At 40.8% G+C, this 19,125-nt stretch overlaps 1 protein-coding gene across 1 annotated transcript in view; it reads right to left on the bottom strand.

The window, feature by feature from the left end:
• The window catches only part of DOCK2 (dedicator of cytokinesis 2), a 502,335-nt gene that overhangs the window by 389,770 nt on the left and 93,440 nt on the right, over positions 1–19,125 (bottom strand). Inside the window, exon 22 of the mRNA XM_084636234.1 lies at positions 17,154–17,288. Within this exon, the coding sequence (XP_084492360.1) occupies positions 17,154–17,288 (135 nt within the window). The remainder of the gene's footprint in view (positions 1–17,153; positions 17,289–19,125) is intronic.

Genomic DNA, 19,125 nt, shown 5'->3' with positions numbered 1-19,125 from the left:
TGGTGTGGTCAGGGTGAAAGCTGGAGGCATGTAGGTAGGTATAGCAGTCAGTAGGTTTCTGGTATAGAGTGGTGTGTGTGTGACCATCGCTTATTGGCACCGTAGTGTCCGGGAAGCGGATCTCTGGTGTGGACTGGTCCAGGCTGAGATTGATGGTAGGATGGAAATTGTTGAAATCATGGTGGAATTCCTCAAGGGCTTTTTTTCCCATGGGTCCAGATGATGAAGATGTCATCAATGTAGCGCAAGTAGAGTAGGGGCATTAGGGGACGAGAGCTGAGGAAGCGTTGTTCTAAGTCAGACATAAAAATGTTGGCATACTGTGGGGCCATGCGGGTACCCATAGCAGTGCTGCTGATTTGAAGGTATACATTGTCCCCAAAGGTGAAATAGTTATGGGTGAGAACAAAATCACAAAGTTCAGCCACCAGGTTTGCCATGATATTATCGGGTATACTGTTCCTGACAGCTTGTAGTCCATCTTTGTGTGGAATGTTGGTGTAGAGGGCTTCTACATCCATAGTGGCTAGGATGGTGTTTTCAGGAAGATCACCAATGGATTGTAGTTTCCTCAGGAAGTCAGTGGTGTCTTGAAGATAGCTAGGAGTGCTGGTAGCGTAGGGCCTGAGGAGGGAGTCTACATAGCCAGACAATCCTGCTGTCAGGGTGCCAATGTGTGGGATGATGGGGCACCCAGAATTTCCAGGTTTATGGATCTTGGGTAGCAGATAGAATCTGTACATGGAAGTCAGATACTAAATGATCCTTAATTATAAAAATTTCCTAACACTTTGTTGAATTACTAAACTTTTTTTTTGCCTTTTGGAAATATTACTGAGAACCTGTCGTCTTAAATTTGGCAGTTGCTTATGTTCACATTTGGCACTGAGTTTTTCTGTGAAAAGTAGTTTGATTTAAGGTTGAACGGTGATGGAATTTTTGATCAGAAACCAGCACCCGTGAAAGTGAGTGCTTTCATGTCGCATATGATTTATGTTCATAGAGAACTTAAAACTTCACTGAACCAAATATGTTATAACAAATATAAAATGTAACTGTTTTGATGCCTAAACTGAAGTCTGAGGTCATGTCCAGCATGCCAATGGTGATGTTACACTGCAGGCTGACAGCTGTCAAATACTAAACATATGTTTACACTTACCAGGGATCAACACTGCAGCAATCGATGCACCAGGGGTCAATTTAGCGAGTCTAGTGAAGACCCACTAAATTGACTGCAGTTCGCTCTCCCGTCGACTCCGGTACTCCACCAGAACAAGAAGCATAAGGTAAGTCAACAGGAGAGTGTCTCCCATCGACCCAGTGTGGTGTAGACACTGCAGTAAGACAATCTAAGCTACACTGACTCCAGCTACATTATTCATGTAGCTGGAGTTGAGTAACTTAGGTCCACTTACCCCTGTATTGTAGATAAAGCCTAAGTAAGGGGCACCAGTTAGACAGACACACTCAGAACTGGTTGCTGGAGCCCTAAGCATAAGTAATAGTAGGAACCAAAGTTTGTGAACCAGAGTAGACCTGGCTTTGGCAGAATAGCTAACCAAGTAAGCATGTTCCTGACTGGAGAGGACAGTACCAAAACACACAGATCTGTCAAGTCACTAACTATGTAAATACATTGTTGAGAGATGGTACAAGAGCACATCAACCCCTCATAAAATAAGGATGGGATAATGGATGAGGATGTTTTGTTCTAACCAGCAGGCACAAGGATGAGGATGGTCACTAACAACATCTGGAGTGTAATACATAACATGTTTGTATCAATGTGTAGAAGGAGAATTCTATGAGGGGCATCTTTGCACTCGCAGAGGGGACAACGTACTGGTGTACGAGTGAGCTGATACCATTGTTGTAGGCATACATATGTTAGTGTACCCATAACCACTAAGCCAGGGTGCTAGTACTGTGCTTGTCAACAATAAACCTGGCGGAGTGCCTTACCTCTGAACTGAGCCTATGGTCTTTACGTATAACTTCAAGGTCTGCTGAATAGGTAAACTGCATTTGCTGCTAATAAAGCTGACATCGGACCTCCAAGAACAGTAACCCTGGTGGCAGTAACAATTTAGCAGCCTTAACACCTCTCTGTAGCACTAACACCAGGTGGCAGGGGGATTACGAGAGGGATACAGGGAAACTGGGAATTGGCATGTGGGAAAGAGACTAGGAATTGGGGGCAGTAAGGGTGGAGGAAGGCGTGAAGATAGGTCAGATCAGGAGCCAAAGCAAGAGGGGACAGGGAGCAGGCAGATTCTGTGCCCACAAACTCATACTCTCCCCCCGCCCTCCATCCCCAGGAGCTGGAATAGAACCCAAGATACCAGAGTCCCACCATTCCCCTATTGTGAGCAAATATTGTGAAACCCAGTGGCAAGGAGTCCCATCCCCCTCTGGTGCTGATCTATGATTGCTATTAGCTCTAACGGCAGAGGTTTGCGCAGACTACCTTAATTCTGGCATTTTCTGACTTTTTGAATGCTTGACTTTGCAGCTTAAATATTCTTAACTTTGAGTGTATGATTGAAAATATTTTATTATAACTATATGTCTGTTACCTAGCCCAACACATCACATCCCCAAATTTTAGGTATTTATATTTTCTACCAAAAAAAACAACAAAAAAACCCTGTACAACGCAAATTATCCAGATGTCTCGGTCAATATCCAAAGCCATCAATAACTGATGGTTCAGGTAGGATGCAGCCCTCCATACCTCAAAGCATGTTCTGTTTTTACAAAGGAGAATGGCAGAGCTGTGGAAAGGCAAGCTTGGAAGCGTGAAAGGAATTAACCAATCTAGTTGAAATGCTCCAGCACTGAGCCTCTGCATTTAATAGCTTTAGCTAGGTGAGTTTACCTGCACTGCTCCAAACCCCTCTCACTTTCATTGGATACTCCCAAATGTAATTCCTAACCATGTCCCCCAGCTTCCTACTCTCCCTATTATCCAAACATCTCTCTTCTCAAAACACCCATGTCCAGCATTAGCTGAGATATTAAACTCCTTCAGATAACAGAGTTAAGGATAATGGAAGTTTCTCATGAGGAGGAATACATATGTATTGCAATATATATACACATACACACTAGTATTTTAATCTTTGTTCTTTACTGGGAAATCCCAATGGGAAAAAAAAAGTCTGTACCAACTGAGAAATCAATATAAAGGACAGCAAACCAGTTTCCATCCCTGTACTAATGCTAGTTTTTAAAAGATAATTTGGTGCTGAAGTAGTACTAGTAAATGATGCACTCAACCAGACCAAAATCTTGGGTTTGTCACATCTGAAAAATTAATGCAGATCTGAATGCAAGACTGAGCACTGATGGCTATTGAAGATCTTGTGAAATTCTCTGTAGAAATAAAGGATATTAAACCTGATATTGCTGCTAGATTCACACTCACTCAATTGCAGTCTAACAAACATTTTTCAGTTTCAGGTGGCTACCAGTGAATGTTTTCAGTTTTTATAACAAATTAATGTGAAGAGCACATCTGCTCCCCTCTTTTCCCCCAGGGGCTGTAATTCAGCGACAGGTGAAGTGATCCATATACATCCATCCCTCACCTACTCCACAGGCTTCTTGCAACGTTTAGTTTTTGGAAAATATTTTAAGATTCCCAGGTGCTAGACATAAAAATTATTGCAGTTACTATTCAACAGTTAAGCAAAATGGTTCAAGTCATTTTATGAAGGGTGAATAAAATACTGTGACTAAGTAGAGTGAGGCTGTGGAATTTCCCTGCACCAGAACTGATGCTGGCAGCAAAGAAAGAAGCCAAGGTAGACAGCTAGAAAGTAGCACAAGACAGACTGTACAGACTATGTGAAGTTCTATACTGCACTGTGTGGAGAGATCCAGGGCAGCCATCTATTTCAGGCCCCACAAAAATAAACCAAAGTTTTTGTTTGCTTTATGTGGAGGAGTTCTTTATTTAATCTCTACTGAACTACGAAGTGACTGTCACAGACACCTGAATTAGGGACATGAGCTGAAAAATGAGAGTAGGAGAATGTTACTTATATATCCAAGGAAACAACACGGAGTCCGGTAGCACCTTAAAGACTAACATTTATTTGGGCACAAGCTTTCGTGGGTAAAAACCACTTCTTCACCAGACTCCTTGGTGTTTTCGTGGATACAGACTAACAAGGCTACCCCATGATAATATAATAACTTAGATATCTAAGTATCTCAAACAAACCTAACAGTAGGGTGAAAACTTCCATACAATTTCTGCATGTAAGATCACAGTTTACTTTGTAGTCTGATAGGAGGAAATATTTAGGTGTACAGGTGCTGAACCTCTGAAAACTGAAATATAACAAGTGAGTAGACCTTCCAAGCCCTGGAATATAGAGGGATGATCAAATCTCAAACAGATAGGAAAAGTGCACTCATTGAAAGTCAAACTACAGAAAATGGAATTAGAAATTATGATAGCTATTTCTGCGGTGAGTTATCAAGCAGTAATCATGACTGAAGAGAAAACCAAAAGTATCTTTAATGGAAAAGTATCATATTTGAGGCCAATAGCTCTCTGCTTAACCCAGAATGCCAATAAATTTGTCAGTAAGTCTACTCAAAGTCAAGGCGTTACTTCCCAAAGACCTGACATTTAGAGGTATATTTGCAGCCAAGCCCAGTCTGACTTTTATGGATGCAATTTGTGCCTAAGAACACGCCACCACAACTTTTTCAACGAAAGAACAGGTACTATCAACTCCTCAGATTTATGACTACAATTCAGTTGTGGGCTTTCAAGGCATTTAACAAACTGGGATCTACCTTTTTGAAAGCATGAACCCTTAGGAAGGGGATAGCTATTAGGACAATCTGCTCATATGTTTCAGTAATTATTCTATTTTCTGTATGTTACCCAAGAAAGGAAAAACCAAAAGAAAAGGAATGTAGTTGTGAAACAGGCTCATAAATACACTGAAAATAAGAGTTCTACAGTAGAATCTGAAAACAAAGCTATTCGGTGGTGTGTGCATAAAAGATGACAGTACACAAAATATGAAGAAGAGACATCGAAAACATTCCACGTACTTTTTAAAAATATCCAAGTTTAGATAATATATGAATATAAATTAGGTGACAAGAAACAGGCAAAAAACTCAAGTGGAACCCTAATTTATCTATTATAATACATCTGATTCTAACATTTACTCCCTCCAGGAAAAACGATTTATGCAATTTTACCAAGATGATCAAATTGCATAATTCTGCACTTAATTAAGTCTTCCTTTTACTGTGATGATCATTTCATACTCTTTAGATTTAACTGACTACTGAGTGTCTGAAGTCTGCACTCAGTGAATGAAAGAGGGCCAGCAGAATCACAAGTGCATCAGAATCTGCTTCCCAGTGGTGAAAGTCTAGTCTCTGAAGAGGAGCAAGACAGAATCAGCCTTTGGAGAAAGGGGGCAGAGGTCTGTGATCATGATCAAGGTACTTTTTCTGTGACAGCAAATTTTGCAGGCACAACATCTCTAAATATGGAGCATCAAGTGGTGACGTTGCTGCAAAAATGTATCACACTGATTGGGTGGCACAATCCCATCACTCCAGAAAATTATGCTTAAAAAAAACCAAAAAAAACCCTGATAGTGCCGAAGATCCTAACCTAATTGAATTCACTAAACAGAGCATCCATAAACCCTTGCAATTAAACTTCATAATTAGTCATTCATTTTACACAATAGTTTCTGAATTCCTTGAAGAAAGCCAAGCTCTAAAAATGCCCAAGTTGCGGAGATCATTTTTAAATCTCAAATATCAGAGACTGGAGTTATTATTGACCTTTCAAGGACAAAGAACATCTTAACACAGAACAAAGACTTTCCCTCTTCTCTAGCATCACTCCAGTAATACAGGCAAAGTGGCAAAAATTGCTCTGATTGCACAGAGATTGTAGAATTCAGGACCAAGACTCTGGTATTGTATCTGACAAAATGCTAGGAACAATTTGGTAGAAGACGGTAAGATGCCAAATGTGCTTTAAAAAAAAGATGCCTTCACAAGGGTTTCAACTAAACCACACAGCCAGAAATTGTACTCCAATAGCATGGATTCAGAGGAGGGTTGGCTGGATGAATGATTAAGAGACAAGACCCTGGTGCTGAGCCTAATGGATAATACTGTTAATATGATAGCTGTACTAATATTTCTGTATATAACTGTTATTTCAGCTCCCAAGACCTGGCTTCCTCAATGGGCTCACATTTCTTTAGTTTGGCTTTAAGTTTAGGCTTCAAAACATGGTAATACTCTACCAAAAATATAAGGCAAGCACAGGCTTCCTGGAACTTTGCTCAGATTTGCCAAAGTATTTGCAAACTTTGTACAGCACGACCTTCATTTCATCTTGATTCAGGTTTCAACAGGAAAATTTTGCAAAGCCCTAGCAATTAGATCTACATAAACCTGAAGTCTCCAACTAATGACAGCAACTTGGTACCAACTTGACCAACATTCAAATGCCCTCCCTATTAAGTGGAGTTACAGGTCACACAGAGCAGTTCCTGCTCTGGGTGCAGGAGAAGTAGTAAGATGTTCATGTTGGGTCTTGCTTGTCCTTGGATGAGAACCATGTACAAGTACAAGTAAGGGTGCTGGAATAATTTGTATAGTGGTGGTGCTGAGAGCCATTGAACCAAACTATATTCATTACAATTACCTTCCCTTTCTTCCATTTCTTTACAGCAGCTTTCATTTCCTGTCTAAACCATGTTGGGGGCTTTTTGTTTGTTTTTACCCATTGTAGTCTTCTCTCTCATTTGTGGGGCTCTGGCTTTTTGGGCATCTAGTAAATATTCTTAATTTCCAATTTTTTACATTTTTTTATTCAGATTATTTCTCCCAGCTAATTTATCTCAACTGCTTTTAAAGCACAATACATATTTTTATTTGGAGGTTTGGAGTTCATTCTGCTAGCACACAAATATTATCTAGTCATGATCACTTGCACCTAGCTATCAGTAGTTTTTAGGTCTGTGATTAGTTGAACTTGTAGGTGGAGGTTAGATTCATGTTTACCAGAATGGTTTAGAATAGTGCTAGCAGTACAAACTATTAGCCGCACTCACTGCATTTGCGATATGCAGCAGCTGTCAAAAATCAAGTGGAGGAAAAATAATCTACAAGGAAACCAACCACCACCACAGAAGTCAAAAAACAGAATGTTCTAGTGAAATAAATATTACATCTCAGATATGCTGCCCTTTTCTGTCAGAAGACACAGAACCCGGGCTTATATACTGACAATGTCATATGCTTTTCAATATTAAACTAAAGGCTTTTGCAAAGCTAGAGGCAGGCAAAAAGCTTTTAGATACTTCAAGGGACATCAAAGCTAAGCAAACACTGATTGGCAGAGAAATATGCAAAAATGTTAGTCTAGTTGAGAAGTGTGATAGAAGTGAAGCACTGAAACATAAACTGTTAAAGGCAGCAGCCTTTGAACAGTCAGAGCAGTGTTTGACTGTGAGGTTTAAGCCAACTAAAGGAAAGGGGGTCCCAAAATCTTATAGAAAGAAAAAGCTGAGTGGTTACTAGGATACCTAGTATACCTTGTTTTGTTATTTGGCATTTCCAGTGTCTAAGTTCAAACCACAGGGAAGTCATAATTCAATGTTGAAGCACTACCTAAAGTTTAAATTTTAAAAGATCAAAGAAGAAGGTGATTTGTTAGCAAGGTTGTTGTAGCTGTGCTGGTCCCAAGCTGAGAGAGAGAGAAGGCGGGTGAGGTAATATCTTTTATTGGACCAACTTCTGTTGGTGGAAGAGACAAGCTACAGAAGTTGGTCCAATAAAAGTTATTACCTCACCCACATGGTTAGCAGAGCAAATTTAACAAATCAGATAGAATTGGTTTGTTTTGGATCCTACTCCCCAACCATAGGAAGTACTGGGTCTGAGAGTGAATGGAACAGCCACCAAAAGGTACAAATTAAAAACACCGACATTTGTTTTGTGCCCACACAACAAGGTCAACTAAGGACTCAAGATTTTCAGCACTGGCTGCTATGCAAAAACTCAGTGCTTTAAGCAAATCGATATGGATGCCCTTCCTGTAAATTTAGCAAACAGCTGATTGGGTTTTCTGCTAAACCTCTGAGATTTCAATAGGGTGGCACCAATGTAACTGAAATCAAAACTTGGCCCTCTCTCTGTGAGTCGTTTGCCTGCCAAAGGGATAAAGCTCTCCCCCAGGATGACTAAGCAGCCAACTCTAGAAATCCTGTTTACACCTGTCTCTTTCCCACAACATTTTCACTATATATTAACATTTTATTTTGCAATCAAACATCTGTAGTCTCCGAGGAGAGGCAATAAATTATTATAGTGATAAGAATAAATTTGGGGGGGGGTAAATAAATTGGTCTCAACTTCAACATCAGCTCAGAAAAAAAATTATTTTAACACGATAAAGTAGATTACTTTACTTAAGGGAGATGTGATCCTTTTAAGCCCAAATAATCATGCTCTTCCTGAAAAGAAACACCTCCCTCACATCCCCAACACACTTCCTTCTCCTTCATGGGTCAGTTTGGCAATTAAACCAGCAGCAGATGACTGGATAATACTAAAGGGTGTTTGTGCAGTTCGCTCTTGTAAAACTGCAGCCTATTAAACAAAAAAAAACAACAAACAATTTATGCTTATTGGCCATATAAGCAAAACTCACTTTGGTGCACAACACATTGTACCATCTTGGGTTAGTGTAAGCGGGGGAATAGTCCCGCTCTCATAGGGAACTTTCCTGGCTTCTGCACTACCCCGGTGAAGTGGGCTAGCGAAAGGATGTCCTCACTCCCACTTCCTTTACCCAGTGGCCTCCCTGCCCTTGAGGGCTCCCTTTCCACTCTCCTGTCTGGCAGAGTCCTCGTAATCCCAACAAGGCTGGGCCCAGGATTCTTTGGGGGCTCGACCCCCAACCCTGCTGTGGTCACCTAGGACAGGGGCTAGGGTGTCCCCACTCCGGGGTACTCTCCCTGCACTGGGCACTTCTCTGGCCATTACATACAAGTTAAAGCAAACGCAAGTTATTTAATCAACAATTAATTTTAAAAAGAATAAGGAAAAATGGGAAAGGTTAAAGGAAACACATCAACCCGCTCTGTGGCAGGGAACATCACAAACAGTGTCTCTGGAACGTCAGGGCAGTTCACAGTCTGTTCCTTGTAAGTCCCAGGCCGCCTTCTCAGGCCCTGGCTTTGCTGCAGGGATGCTGTGGGTTGGACACTTGCTCTGGTGGTGGCCACATGCTCTCAGGCTCTAAGTTGTAGGACCCTTCTTCCCAGTGTCGCCCACGCCCTGTCGGGGTTACAATCCAAGCCTGCACCGCAGAGCCTCTTGGCTGAGGCATCTCCCTGTGCTGGGCCTGCTGCCCAGGGTCCCCCTCGCTCTCCCCAGCTGCTCACCGCACCCAGCTCTGGACTGCTCCAACCCCAGCTCCACCACTCTGTCTCAGCACTGCTGCTCTGCCTCCAGCTCCCTGCTTTTCTGGCCCCTCTGGCTGGGCTGCTTTTCTGGCCCCTCTGGCTCCGGTTGCTGCAGCTTTCTTCCCAGGGCAAGTCTGCTCTCTCTGGGCTGTGCCTCTGGCTTTGGGGCTGCAGCTCTGCTCCCAGGACAGGGTCTGCTCTCTCTGGGCTGCTTTTCTGGTCCCTCTGGATCTGGCACAGCTCTGCTCCCCAGCTCAGCTCAGCTCAGGACCCTGCTTTCTCCTTGGCTTGACCCCACTCTGTCTGACCCAGGCAATTCCAGCTCACACCAAGGACGGGACTTCTCCGGCCTCCTGACCCCCTGATTAGCCTGCTCGCCCTGTCATTCAGGCTGACCTGGAGCATTGGCCTCTCCCCATTGTTCCTGGGGACTATCAGTCTCAGGGTCCTGATTTCGCATAGACCCTTCCCCTTTTAGTACTGGGAGCTAGCAACCAAAAACCCCCAGTGAATGTTAGTAAGGGGGCAACAGTCCCCTTACATTAGCATTAATGGCAAAATACTCCGTGTCTTTTTGGGCCAGCACTGGGGATTGAACCAGAAACCTCCAAAGCTTAATGCTGGAGTCTCCACAACCCAAACTAAATACCTATAACTGATAGCTGTAACAGACTTAAATCCTGTGTTGATGAGGCACAGACGCATTCATTAACACTAGAGCTGGGCAAAACAGAAGTTTCAAAATAAAATACTGAAATTCTAATTCAAAGCCATATATTATTATATATCAACAGTTGACTCTTCTAGACTGCCAGGAGTTCAAGGTTGAGGCTTTTGTCACTGGGAAGGTAATTTTACTAGATTTGTGATAAGTCTCTGAGTGTTCTCTTATATGCATTCCTTTTAAATGTATTTTTATTGTATGATTGCTTGGGGAGATATAAGTGTATCCACAATAAAAACGCTCCTACCACTTCCTCCTCCAACAGCTTTAGGTCAATCTATATTTATCCAGGAAAAATAGATTTCCAAAATATACAACCAACCCCGCTCCACCCACCACACACAAACAACATATGGGAGCAATGTAAGATGGGCTGCGTGGGAGAAAATGTTAATATTTTCTCCATTATTCTTAAAGATTTGGTGTTTCCAGTACAGTTAGCAGGCTAGGCTGTGGAGAGTAACTATCAACTAAATGTACTTGTTTCTGCAGTCAGTTGAATGCTTTAATGCAAGGTCTCACTTCAAGAGGTGACCATGTTTTAGTCTAACATCAGTCATGTTGACTGTTACTGATACATCACTCACTCACTCCTTTCACTGCATGCTAATATATATGACAGTAATGTTACCAGGACCTATTTGAGAGTCTGGAGATGTAACTCATTCATTTTTGCAGGAAAAAATTTTGCTCAATGAAAAACATACCATGCTGTATTCAGCATCATTAAATTCTAACATCTGATCCAGGGAGCAGAACAAGTATCAGCTATGGAGCTGAATGGACCATCTATTTTTCAGTTTGGGGGCTAAACTGAAAAATAAAAACTCAGTTCAGTTCAATAGGAAACTATTTTTACTCCCCTCCCCCCCCATGAAAAAAATGGTTTGTTCCACCTCAAACAAAAGCGCTTCCTCTTCCTGCCACCCCCCCCCACCACTACCACTTTTTGTTTAGTTTTTTGGTGTAACAAAATGTTTCACTTGACCCAAACAAAAATTATCCCGTTTTTCATTTCAAGTTGTTTTGACTATTTTTCAGCAATTGACCCAAATTTATGAATAGTTTCAGCATAAAAAAAACGCATTTTTCAGTGAATTTACTATTCAGCAATTTTTTTTTGCCCACCTCTATTCAATCGCAGAGCTCTGCAAATAATTGTTGTCAGTTTGCTTGCAGTACCCTCCACCCCCAAAAACTGAGTAACTTATTTCAGATCAACCCCATGGGTGTGTCTGTTTTGGGCTGAACATAATATATTCTTTGAACTGAAATGAAACATTTCATTTAAATCAGGGGATGGGGAGGAATTACATTTTTTTTATAGTCAAGTAAATTCCTAAACTGAAGTAATTTCAAGTAAAAAATAACAAATCTAAATTTCATTTTAAAAATGCCAAAATGCAACAGATTTTTTCAGAAATTTATTTTTGACTGAAACAATTCAGTGTGATCGACACGAATTTAAAATTTGTTTAGGTCAACCCAAATCTGCATTTGACAAAAAAGGTTCCACCAGAAATTTTCACCCAGCTCTAATCGCATAGCTAATAGATCAATGACAGGAACAGGGTAAGAAACTGTTCAGTACTGCAGTAGCAGTACTGTAACTCTTGAATGCTGATATTAAAGGTTGTGGGGGAGGGGTTTTATGGATTCCATCATTGATTTTACTGGGACTACCTTCCAATGGAAATACTGATGAGTGAAAATTGTTTTTGTGAACACCGACTGCACCATTCAGTTGTTGGTTATGGCTCCATCATCACAATACAATGGCATGTACACTGAAATTCTAGTCAAACCTTTCAGCACAATGAGAAGTACCTGTTCTAAAGAGGTCAGATATGGAAGCAGTTACAACTTATAAATTAACCTAACAGATACCAACAGTTCTTTCTGATATACAAGTTAACCTGTGTTTTCTTAAGGATAAAAGGAAAAGGTAACATACCTGAAAAAATTCAGTTCTTTTAGAACGAGCATACTTAGAAGTCAGTGCTTACTTCAGGTACATTTGACGTGTATCACAAAGTACAGTAATCATGTCAAACAGCTTTGTGGTTTATTCATAACTATTACATAAGCTGCAGGAGTTATATATCCCCTCCCAAGTCTATACCTTTATTTGCTCTGATTCAGTTATCTGAATTTTAAAAATATGCATTTCCATAACCTACATATGTATTCTATAATTTGATCTTCAAAGTTCACCCCCAACAATGTCATCTTCTGTGGTCTTGTCAGTGGCAGCATTAGTTAGAAGCACACAGTGCTGTAACTGCTATACAAAAAAAGCCATCTTAATGTAAGAGTACAGACCTCTAGAAATATTTAGTTTCAAATGGGAGGAAGTTTCCTCTCCTCCCCTATCAGCATAGAGTAATGAATAGATCATTTCATCCTCAGTTCTTTATTGATGAAATATCACCACAACTGAGTTTGTCCCTAGAACACTTAAAATCTTGCAAGTGTTTAGGAGACCTATCAGTTTTTTTATTTTGACTTTATCCTTCATTTTAAATAATGTACCGGTATTTAAAAACTTAAACTAATGTCCCTTTCTCTATTATTAAAATTTCACTGTTAACAAAAGTAGTGCAAGACAGCCTTGTAAATGTACTGTTGTCAGCTACTCTCTGACCAAACTTTTGGAGCCATGGAATCAACTTCATAGTCAAGGTCAGAAAGTATTTCCATTGTAGGGCTGTTTACATATACACAATTCCTATTTGATGCCAGAAGAGCATTTTCTGTGGGTGTCCAAAATAAATCTTACAGGGCATTCAATGTGAACAAATGTACTATAAAGTTTGTGGGACATTACATATGGTGCTGTTTTCTGAGGCTCCGTTCTTGTAGTAGCTAAGCAGAAGAGAATACATGTTCGATATGCAGAAGGTGTCTCAGCTGTATTGCTTGGGTAAACAGAAAGTGGCTGGTTATCCTTGTGATGGGATGGACTAGGTCCTGAGGCCCCTGCTGGAGGCTTCACAGCCCTGCCGCACTCCACCCCAGAAAAGGGCAGTAGAGAGGGTCCTCCAAGCTGCCGAGAGTGGCTGCGTGGGATGCAGCCAATCAGGAGGGGCTGCAAGCAGCAGCCAGTCAGGGCCCAGCAGGCTGGTATAAAACGAGCTCAAGAGCCAAAGTGAGTTCAGTTCCATGCTGGAGGAGCCAGGTGGCTGAGGGAGCTACAGGACATCAGATCGAGCAGAACCTGGCAGAGACTGTGGGGAGCAAGGAGCTCTGCGCTGGCTGCTGGAACTCAACCAAGAAAAGGCCTTGAAATAAGGGTGAAGAATGTACTAGGGAAGTGGCCCAGGAAATTGTAGAAGGGAGACAGTTTATTTAAAAGAGACACAGTGGATGATATTTATCTACAAGGTCCTGGGGCTAGGATCCAGAGCAGTGGATGGGCCTGGTGCCTCCCTCCCCCATTAGTCACTGGAGAAGTGGCCTGGACTTTTGATGCACCCCAGAAAGCTGGGCCCTGACAAGCCCAAAGAAGGCAAAGACATTGCCACCAGGGAGGGAGCCCTGGGGGCACTGCTCTATATCAGAGCAGGGACAATTTAAGAGATTCCAGAAGGGACAGGGAGACCGTTCAAACCAGGGTAATGCAATAGGCCCTGCTGGACGGATTGAGGAGCAAGCCCAGAGATAGAGCTGCAGATAAAGGGACCTTACAGAGGGTGCCTAGATATGTAGACCCGACCCCCCCGTTGGACTTGAACCCCCAGAAGGGGTTTGCTTTTATTTCACATACAGACTGTGGGACTCGGCCAGAGGGTGAGTTCCTGAAGACACACCACAAGGCACAAGGCAGAGAGCGTGAGTGTAGGCATGCACACTCTGCCAAGGGGGGTGCTTGAGAGAGGTGAGTGCCATCTCATTACAATCCTACAGCAGCAAGGAAAATGGTACAAGGTTGCAGTTAGGTATTTGGTCTACACTGATGGTGCAAGTCAGGAACATTATGAAACGTAAAGTGAATAGTACACGCCTTTTAAAGTATGTTGAACTGAGATAGCTTTACATCGGCATCTTGTGTATCTTTCTTTCAAAGTGTGTAGGTCAGTGTGTACAATTTCAGTGTCTACTCTAGATTTTGTAGCTGCTACTGGAAAGCTACGGGAGGGTGACATCTGTATGTAGGTGGTAAGAAGTGATATGGGACAGAAATAAAAACGGATGTCAAACCTAAAGATGCTGCACAATATGTAACTGTATGTAAATAATATTATGCTGATCCTATTTGTGTTTATGGGTGATGTATCTTGTCCCTTCATTCTATCTTAAATAGACAAAACAGTGAATTCAGCCAATGGCCACACTAGAATGGGTGAAGAGGAGCAGTTCCCAGAACCATTGCGCCAGCAACACTGGGAAATCATACACAGCAGTTTTCACTGCTGTGCCGTTTTCCAGGATGCATCATGTGCTCTCACTGTGCCAGTCCATTGCCCAGGAGATGGGAGAGTGGGCAGACATAGCCCCATTCTCCTCACCCTCTCCCTCTTTGATTGAGTTTAATGGCACTCTCAGTACAAGTGTATTTGTGTGCTAGTAATACAAGGTTCCTGGATTGTGCCTGAATGATGGCTATGTACAATCAATCCCAAACTGGCAACGTTAACGTCTATTGTCTCTTTGTAGAAAGAGCATAGAATGTTTAGTAGAAAGCTTTGGGATCCTGAGATGAGAAGCACTATATAAATGCCAACAGCTATTGCAATATTAATGGGGAGGGGGGAAACAGATTTAGTGGTGAGACCAAACTCGCACAATTAGTGAGTCAATAGCAGAAGTGATAGGGGATGTGTGAAAAATGTGGCTTTAAGGATATAAGTTTTGCAGGGAGAGGGGGCGCTGTTAAATTTTCTTGGCAATATAGTGGTGATTTTCATCATCAGAATAGCAACAATTAAGGAGGTAATATTTTGAGGCCTAAAGTGATATTGTCAAGAACATTTTAGTAAGGATATTATATTATATTCTGCATTGGTCCCCATTAAGCTAATGCTATTGTGAAATAATTAGCTGTAATCTGACAGAGTGAGTGATTAAAGATATAAAAAACTAAACAGATTCCCAAGAGTAAAAGTTTGTGTGTGTAAAAAAAAAAAAAGCAGCAGCATAAAAACCCAAATAAAATGATAATCTCTCAAACATTGGCTAATTTGCTCCTAGAAATGTAATTCACAATCACAAATGCCTTTGCAACAATTTATGATCTTACCAAATAATGCTATCAATTTGTTGTTTTCACTGATGGCAAAACTTACTCATTACCTATAACAACTGCCAATGAATGTATCTACCCCACATCTATTTCATCTGTCTCTTGTCATCTACTTAGACTGTAAGCTCTTTGGGGCAGAGACCAGTATTTTGTACTGTGGCTCCTAGATGCTACAGTAATGGACAGAAATAATAGGTTAATGAGTAACCTTGAATTCCTACTTCATGGACTAAGTGGATTAGAAACGGGAGTCTCTGGAAATGAAGAGCCTTATATGACAGTTATATGCAACCCCTCTTTCATCAGGTTATTATGGAAAGGTATTCGTACTGAGGGAAATGTTTTCCCTCAGGACACATAACAGAGCTTTCATTGGACTTCAGTCAATCCCATGTACAAACCTAAGGGCAAAATTTGGCTTTCCAAGTCAAGTTTTTTCATTGCTTCATTCTTTCTCTCTTTGATATGATGTAGTAGTGGATTCATCAAGTGAAAGAGCCTTTGAACATCGAAAAATTACTAGTATTTTTCTTTAAGGACCACCTAACTTAAGAGAGCTGTTTTTGCATATAGTTGTGCTCAGGAAAGAGAGCTTTGTTGTTGTTTAAACATTAAAGGGCTAAACACCAAAGGGATGGACAATGGTCTTAATTTCAGGTGTGAAATGTGCATTTTTCTCCTGGTGATTCTACCTCCATGTGAGACACTTTCCTTATGTTTGGAATATAAATCAATAGTTCATCTTTCCTGAGTAAAAATATGCTCCTTTATAAAACCAACAAAGATAAAAGTCATAGAATCATGTCAAAGAGGTTAGGGATGGAAAAGTTTCATTAAGTCACCCAGTCAGACCTCCCTCCTCCCTTGGGAGTGCAGAATTCCTTCCTACAAAGGTTTAAAGATTCCCTCCCCCCCCCCACACACATTACATTCTTAATGTCTCAAGCAACAGGGCTTTCATCCCTTGGAAGAGTATTCTTTACTTTAATAGATTTTAGTACTGTGAAGTGTTTCACAATATTAAGCCTAAATTTTCTCTCATTTTATTCCATTGCTCACATTTATAACCTCTTCTACCGCTCTAAAAATTCCTCCCTCCTTGCTATACTTTATGAAAGCTTGTAGACTTGCTCCATCTGTTAGTTGTCACATTACTGAGCTATGCATACCTAGTTCCTTTTAATCTTTCCCTCTAAAATTAATTCTCCAGCTTCTTAATTGGATAACTGGAGCTCTACACTCAATTCAATTATGTTAGTCCAAAATTATTACATTGTGCTATGCACAATCTTTGATCTGCTAAACACAAGCATCTAAAACTTTAGGCCATCTGTCATGCTCTTTGGCCCAAGCCAAACAGCTGGCAAAACAATCTGATGTCATTGGTAATCATCTTTCAAGAGAGGTCATTATCTTAGTAGGAACTGGGAATTTGTGCGCTGAATGAAATGAAAAGTGGATGTTTACTTTTTGTGACAATTTTCATTATGAAAAAATTTACCACCTGAATAAAGTATTAATCCATAAAACTTTAAGCCAAGCACACCATCAAGTATCTGATAACTCTTGTGCTCAATTTGAAATAAAAAGATGATCAGAAAATTCCTACAGGCGTGTGCCCAATTCTTCCTCTCCCCCACCAACACGAATATTACACGTTTGTATCATTGCAGCACAAAATCAATCAAGTGCTTGCAGAACAAGTACTTACTGTGCAAATAATGTTCTTGACCGAACAATGAATTTGAACACATATTCCAGTGCTTTCAAAGTTCTTAGTATAGGCTCACATTGTTCCCCTCTACTGGAGGTATCCAAATAGGTCTTCAGAACCGTCATTAGTTTCCTGAATTAGGGATAATTTCAAAAACACGCTTTTTAAAAAAATGCACTTCAGTAACTAGCGTTGTCTCAGTAAATTATTCAACCTTCTGAATCTGCAGTTGTATAGTACATCAAGACTTAAATGGCAGATATAAAAATAAACCAGATTCAAATTTTTACTACCATACATGCCAATTGTAAGAATCCCTGTAAATGTGATGAGAATGAATAGCAAATAACTGATTCTGAAATGGTATAAATTTCTTTGAGTATAGAAACTGTCTGCATCCGAGCTGACAATTCTGGAAACTATGATTCAGTGGCATTCATTTTAGTGCCAGTGCTCCTTGTACAAGGAAGTACAATACTTATAAAGGATTAAACTCTAGGTGACTTTGCCTGCCACGTACATAATAAATTAGGAAGCACTGAATGTAGGCATGTGCTCTAACACTATTAAACACTAGTGGCATGAATGCTCAAATAAGATATCTCATATAAGGTATGTACAGTATTTACCTGTTTCCTCATTGCATGCCCTGAGGGGAATCTTGGCTGCACTGGCACATTACATGCTAACAAAAATGTCAGGCAAGTGCAATTTTCTCCTGTTATCACTGCAGTCACATTGATTCTTGCTATTTATTTAAATGGGAGCAAAATCAAGCCCTTAAGATTGAGGCCTGGTCTATGCCAGAAAGTTTATTGGTAGAGTTACATCTGTCACAGGTGTGGGGGGAAAAGATCCTCAATAGACAGATATGCTTATTAACCCCCGTATAGACACAGCTATATCAACAGAACAGAGCTTCCATTGACATCAGTAACATCATTCAGGGAGGTGGCTCCTATACCAGAGGAACCCCTTCTGTCAGTAGGCTATGTTTACATTATGGGATTATGCCAGCAGTCTCTCAGCTATAGACATACCACGAGTTTCTCAGTTTTGGTCATTACAGTTTCAGAAGCATGTCATGTCAACCTTGATGGCACCCTCACCGACTCATTATTAGAGATGGGTGGGAAACAGTTTCCCATTTCCAGAAATGTTAGTTTGACCTCACCCCCATCTTAAACTGGGACAAAGTCAAAATCTCAAAAATATTCCTTAACCAAAAAAACTCCCCCATTAGCCTCCTCCCCACATTTTGGGGAAATTGAAACATTTTGTTTTGATCTTGACCTTTTTCTCTCTCCCCCCAGCTTTTCTTTTTAACCATTCTCAGTCCAATTAAGCTTACCTTTCAAAATGTAAAGTTGTTTCACATTGAAAAGCTGGAGTTTTTCCATTTCAAGAATGCCAAACCAAAACAGACTATTTTGAAATTTTCTCTACATTTTTTCAAGTTGTAAACTCACTCCCATTTTGCAAACAGTTTTGGTTTTGACAAATTGGCGTTTTTTGGCAAAAAACATTGAGTGACAAAATTTGTGACAACTCCAGTTATAATAGGTTCTTTCCTTACAGTATCAAAATGCTGGGAACTTCCTATGAGCCAGTTTATGAAACACATACTTTTATCTTCCTGCATCACAACTGAATTGACCCTTGTTGGTCAACTGCACCTGCCTATCCTACTCCAATCGATTACATACTAGTGAGTTGAGGTAGTGGTACCTGGGATTCCACATAGGGAGGAAATGTTTATTGGGACTGTATGGGATCCCTGCAAATGGAGGCTACCAAAGGAATGTCCTGAATTCATTACTGTCATAACCTCAACCTTCCCAAGCAAGCTCTGCTGAATTTTGAAGCAGTCATTATCTGGCTGCAGACTCCTCAGCCCAGGGAAGGTTTATGCATTGCTATGTACTAACCACTTCCTTTTGAGGCTTTCTACAGCTAGAGGCTTTCTGCC

Source organism: Lepidochelys olivacea (genome assembly GCF_965140295.1).
Source record: "Lepidochelys olivacea isolate rLepOli2 genome assembly, chromosome: 8".
Lineage (NCBI taxonomy): Eukaryota > Metazoa > Chordata > Testudines > Cheloniidae > Lepidochelys > Lepidochelys olivacea.
This window is presented reverse-complemented; position numbering and strand designations above follow the sequence as displayed.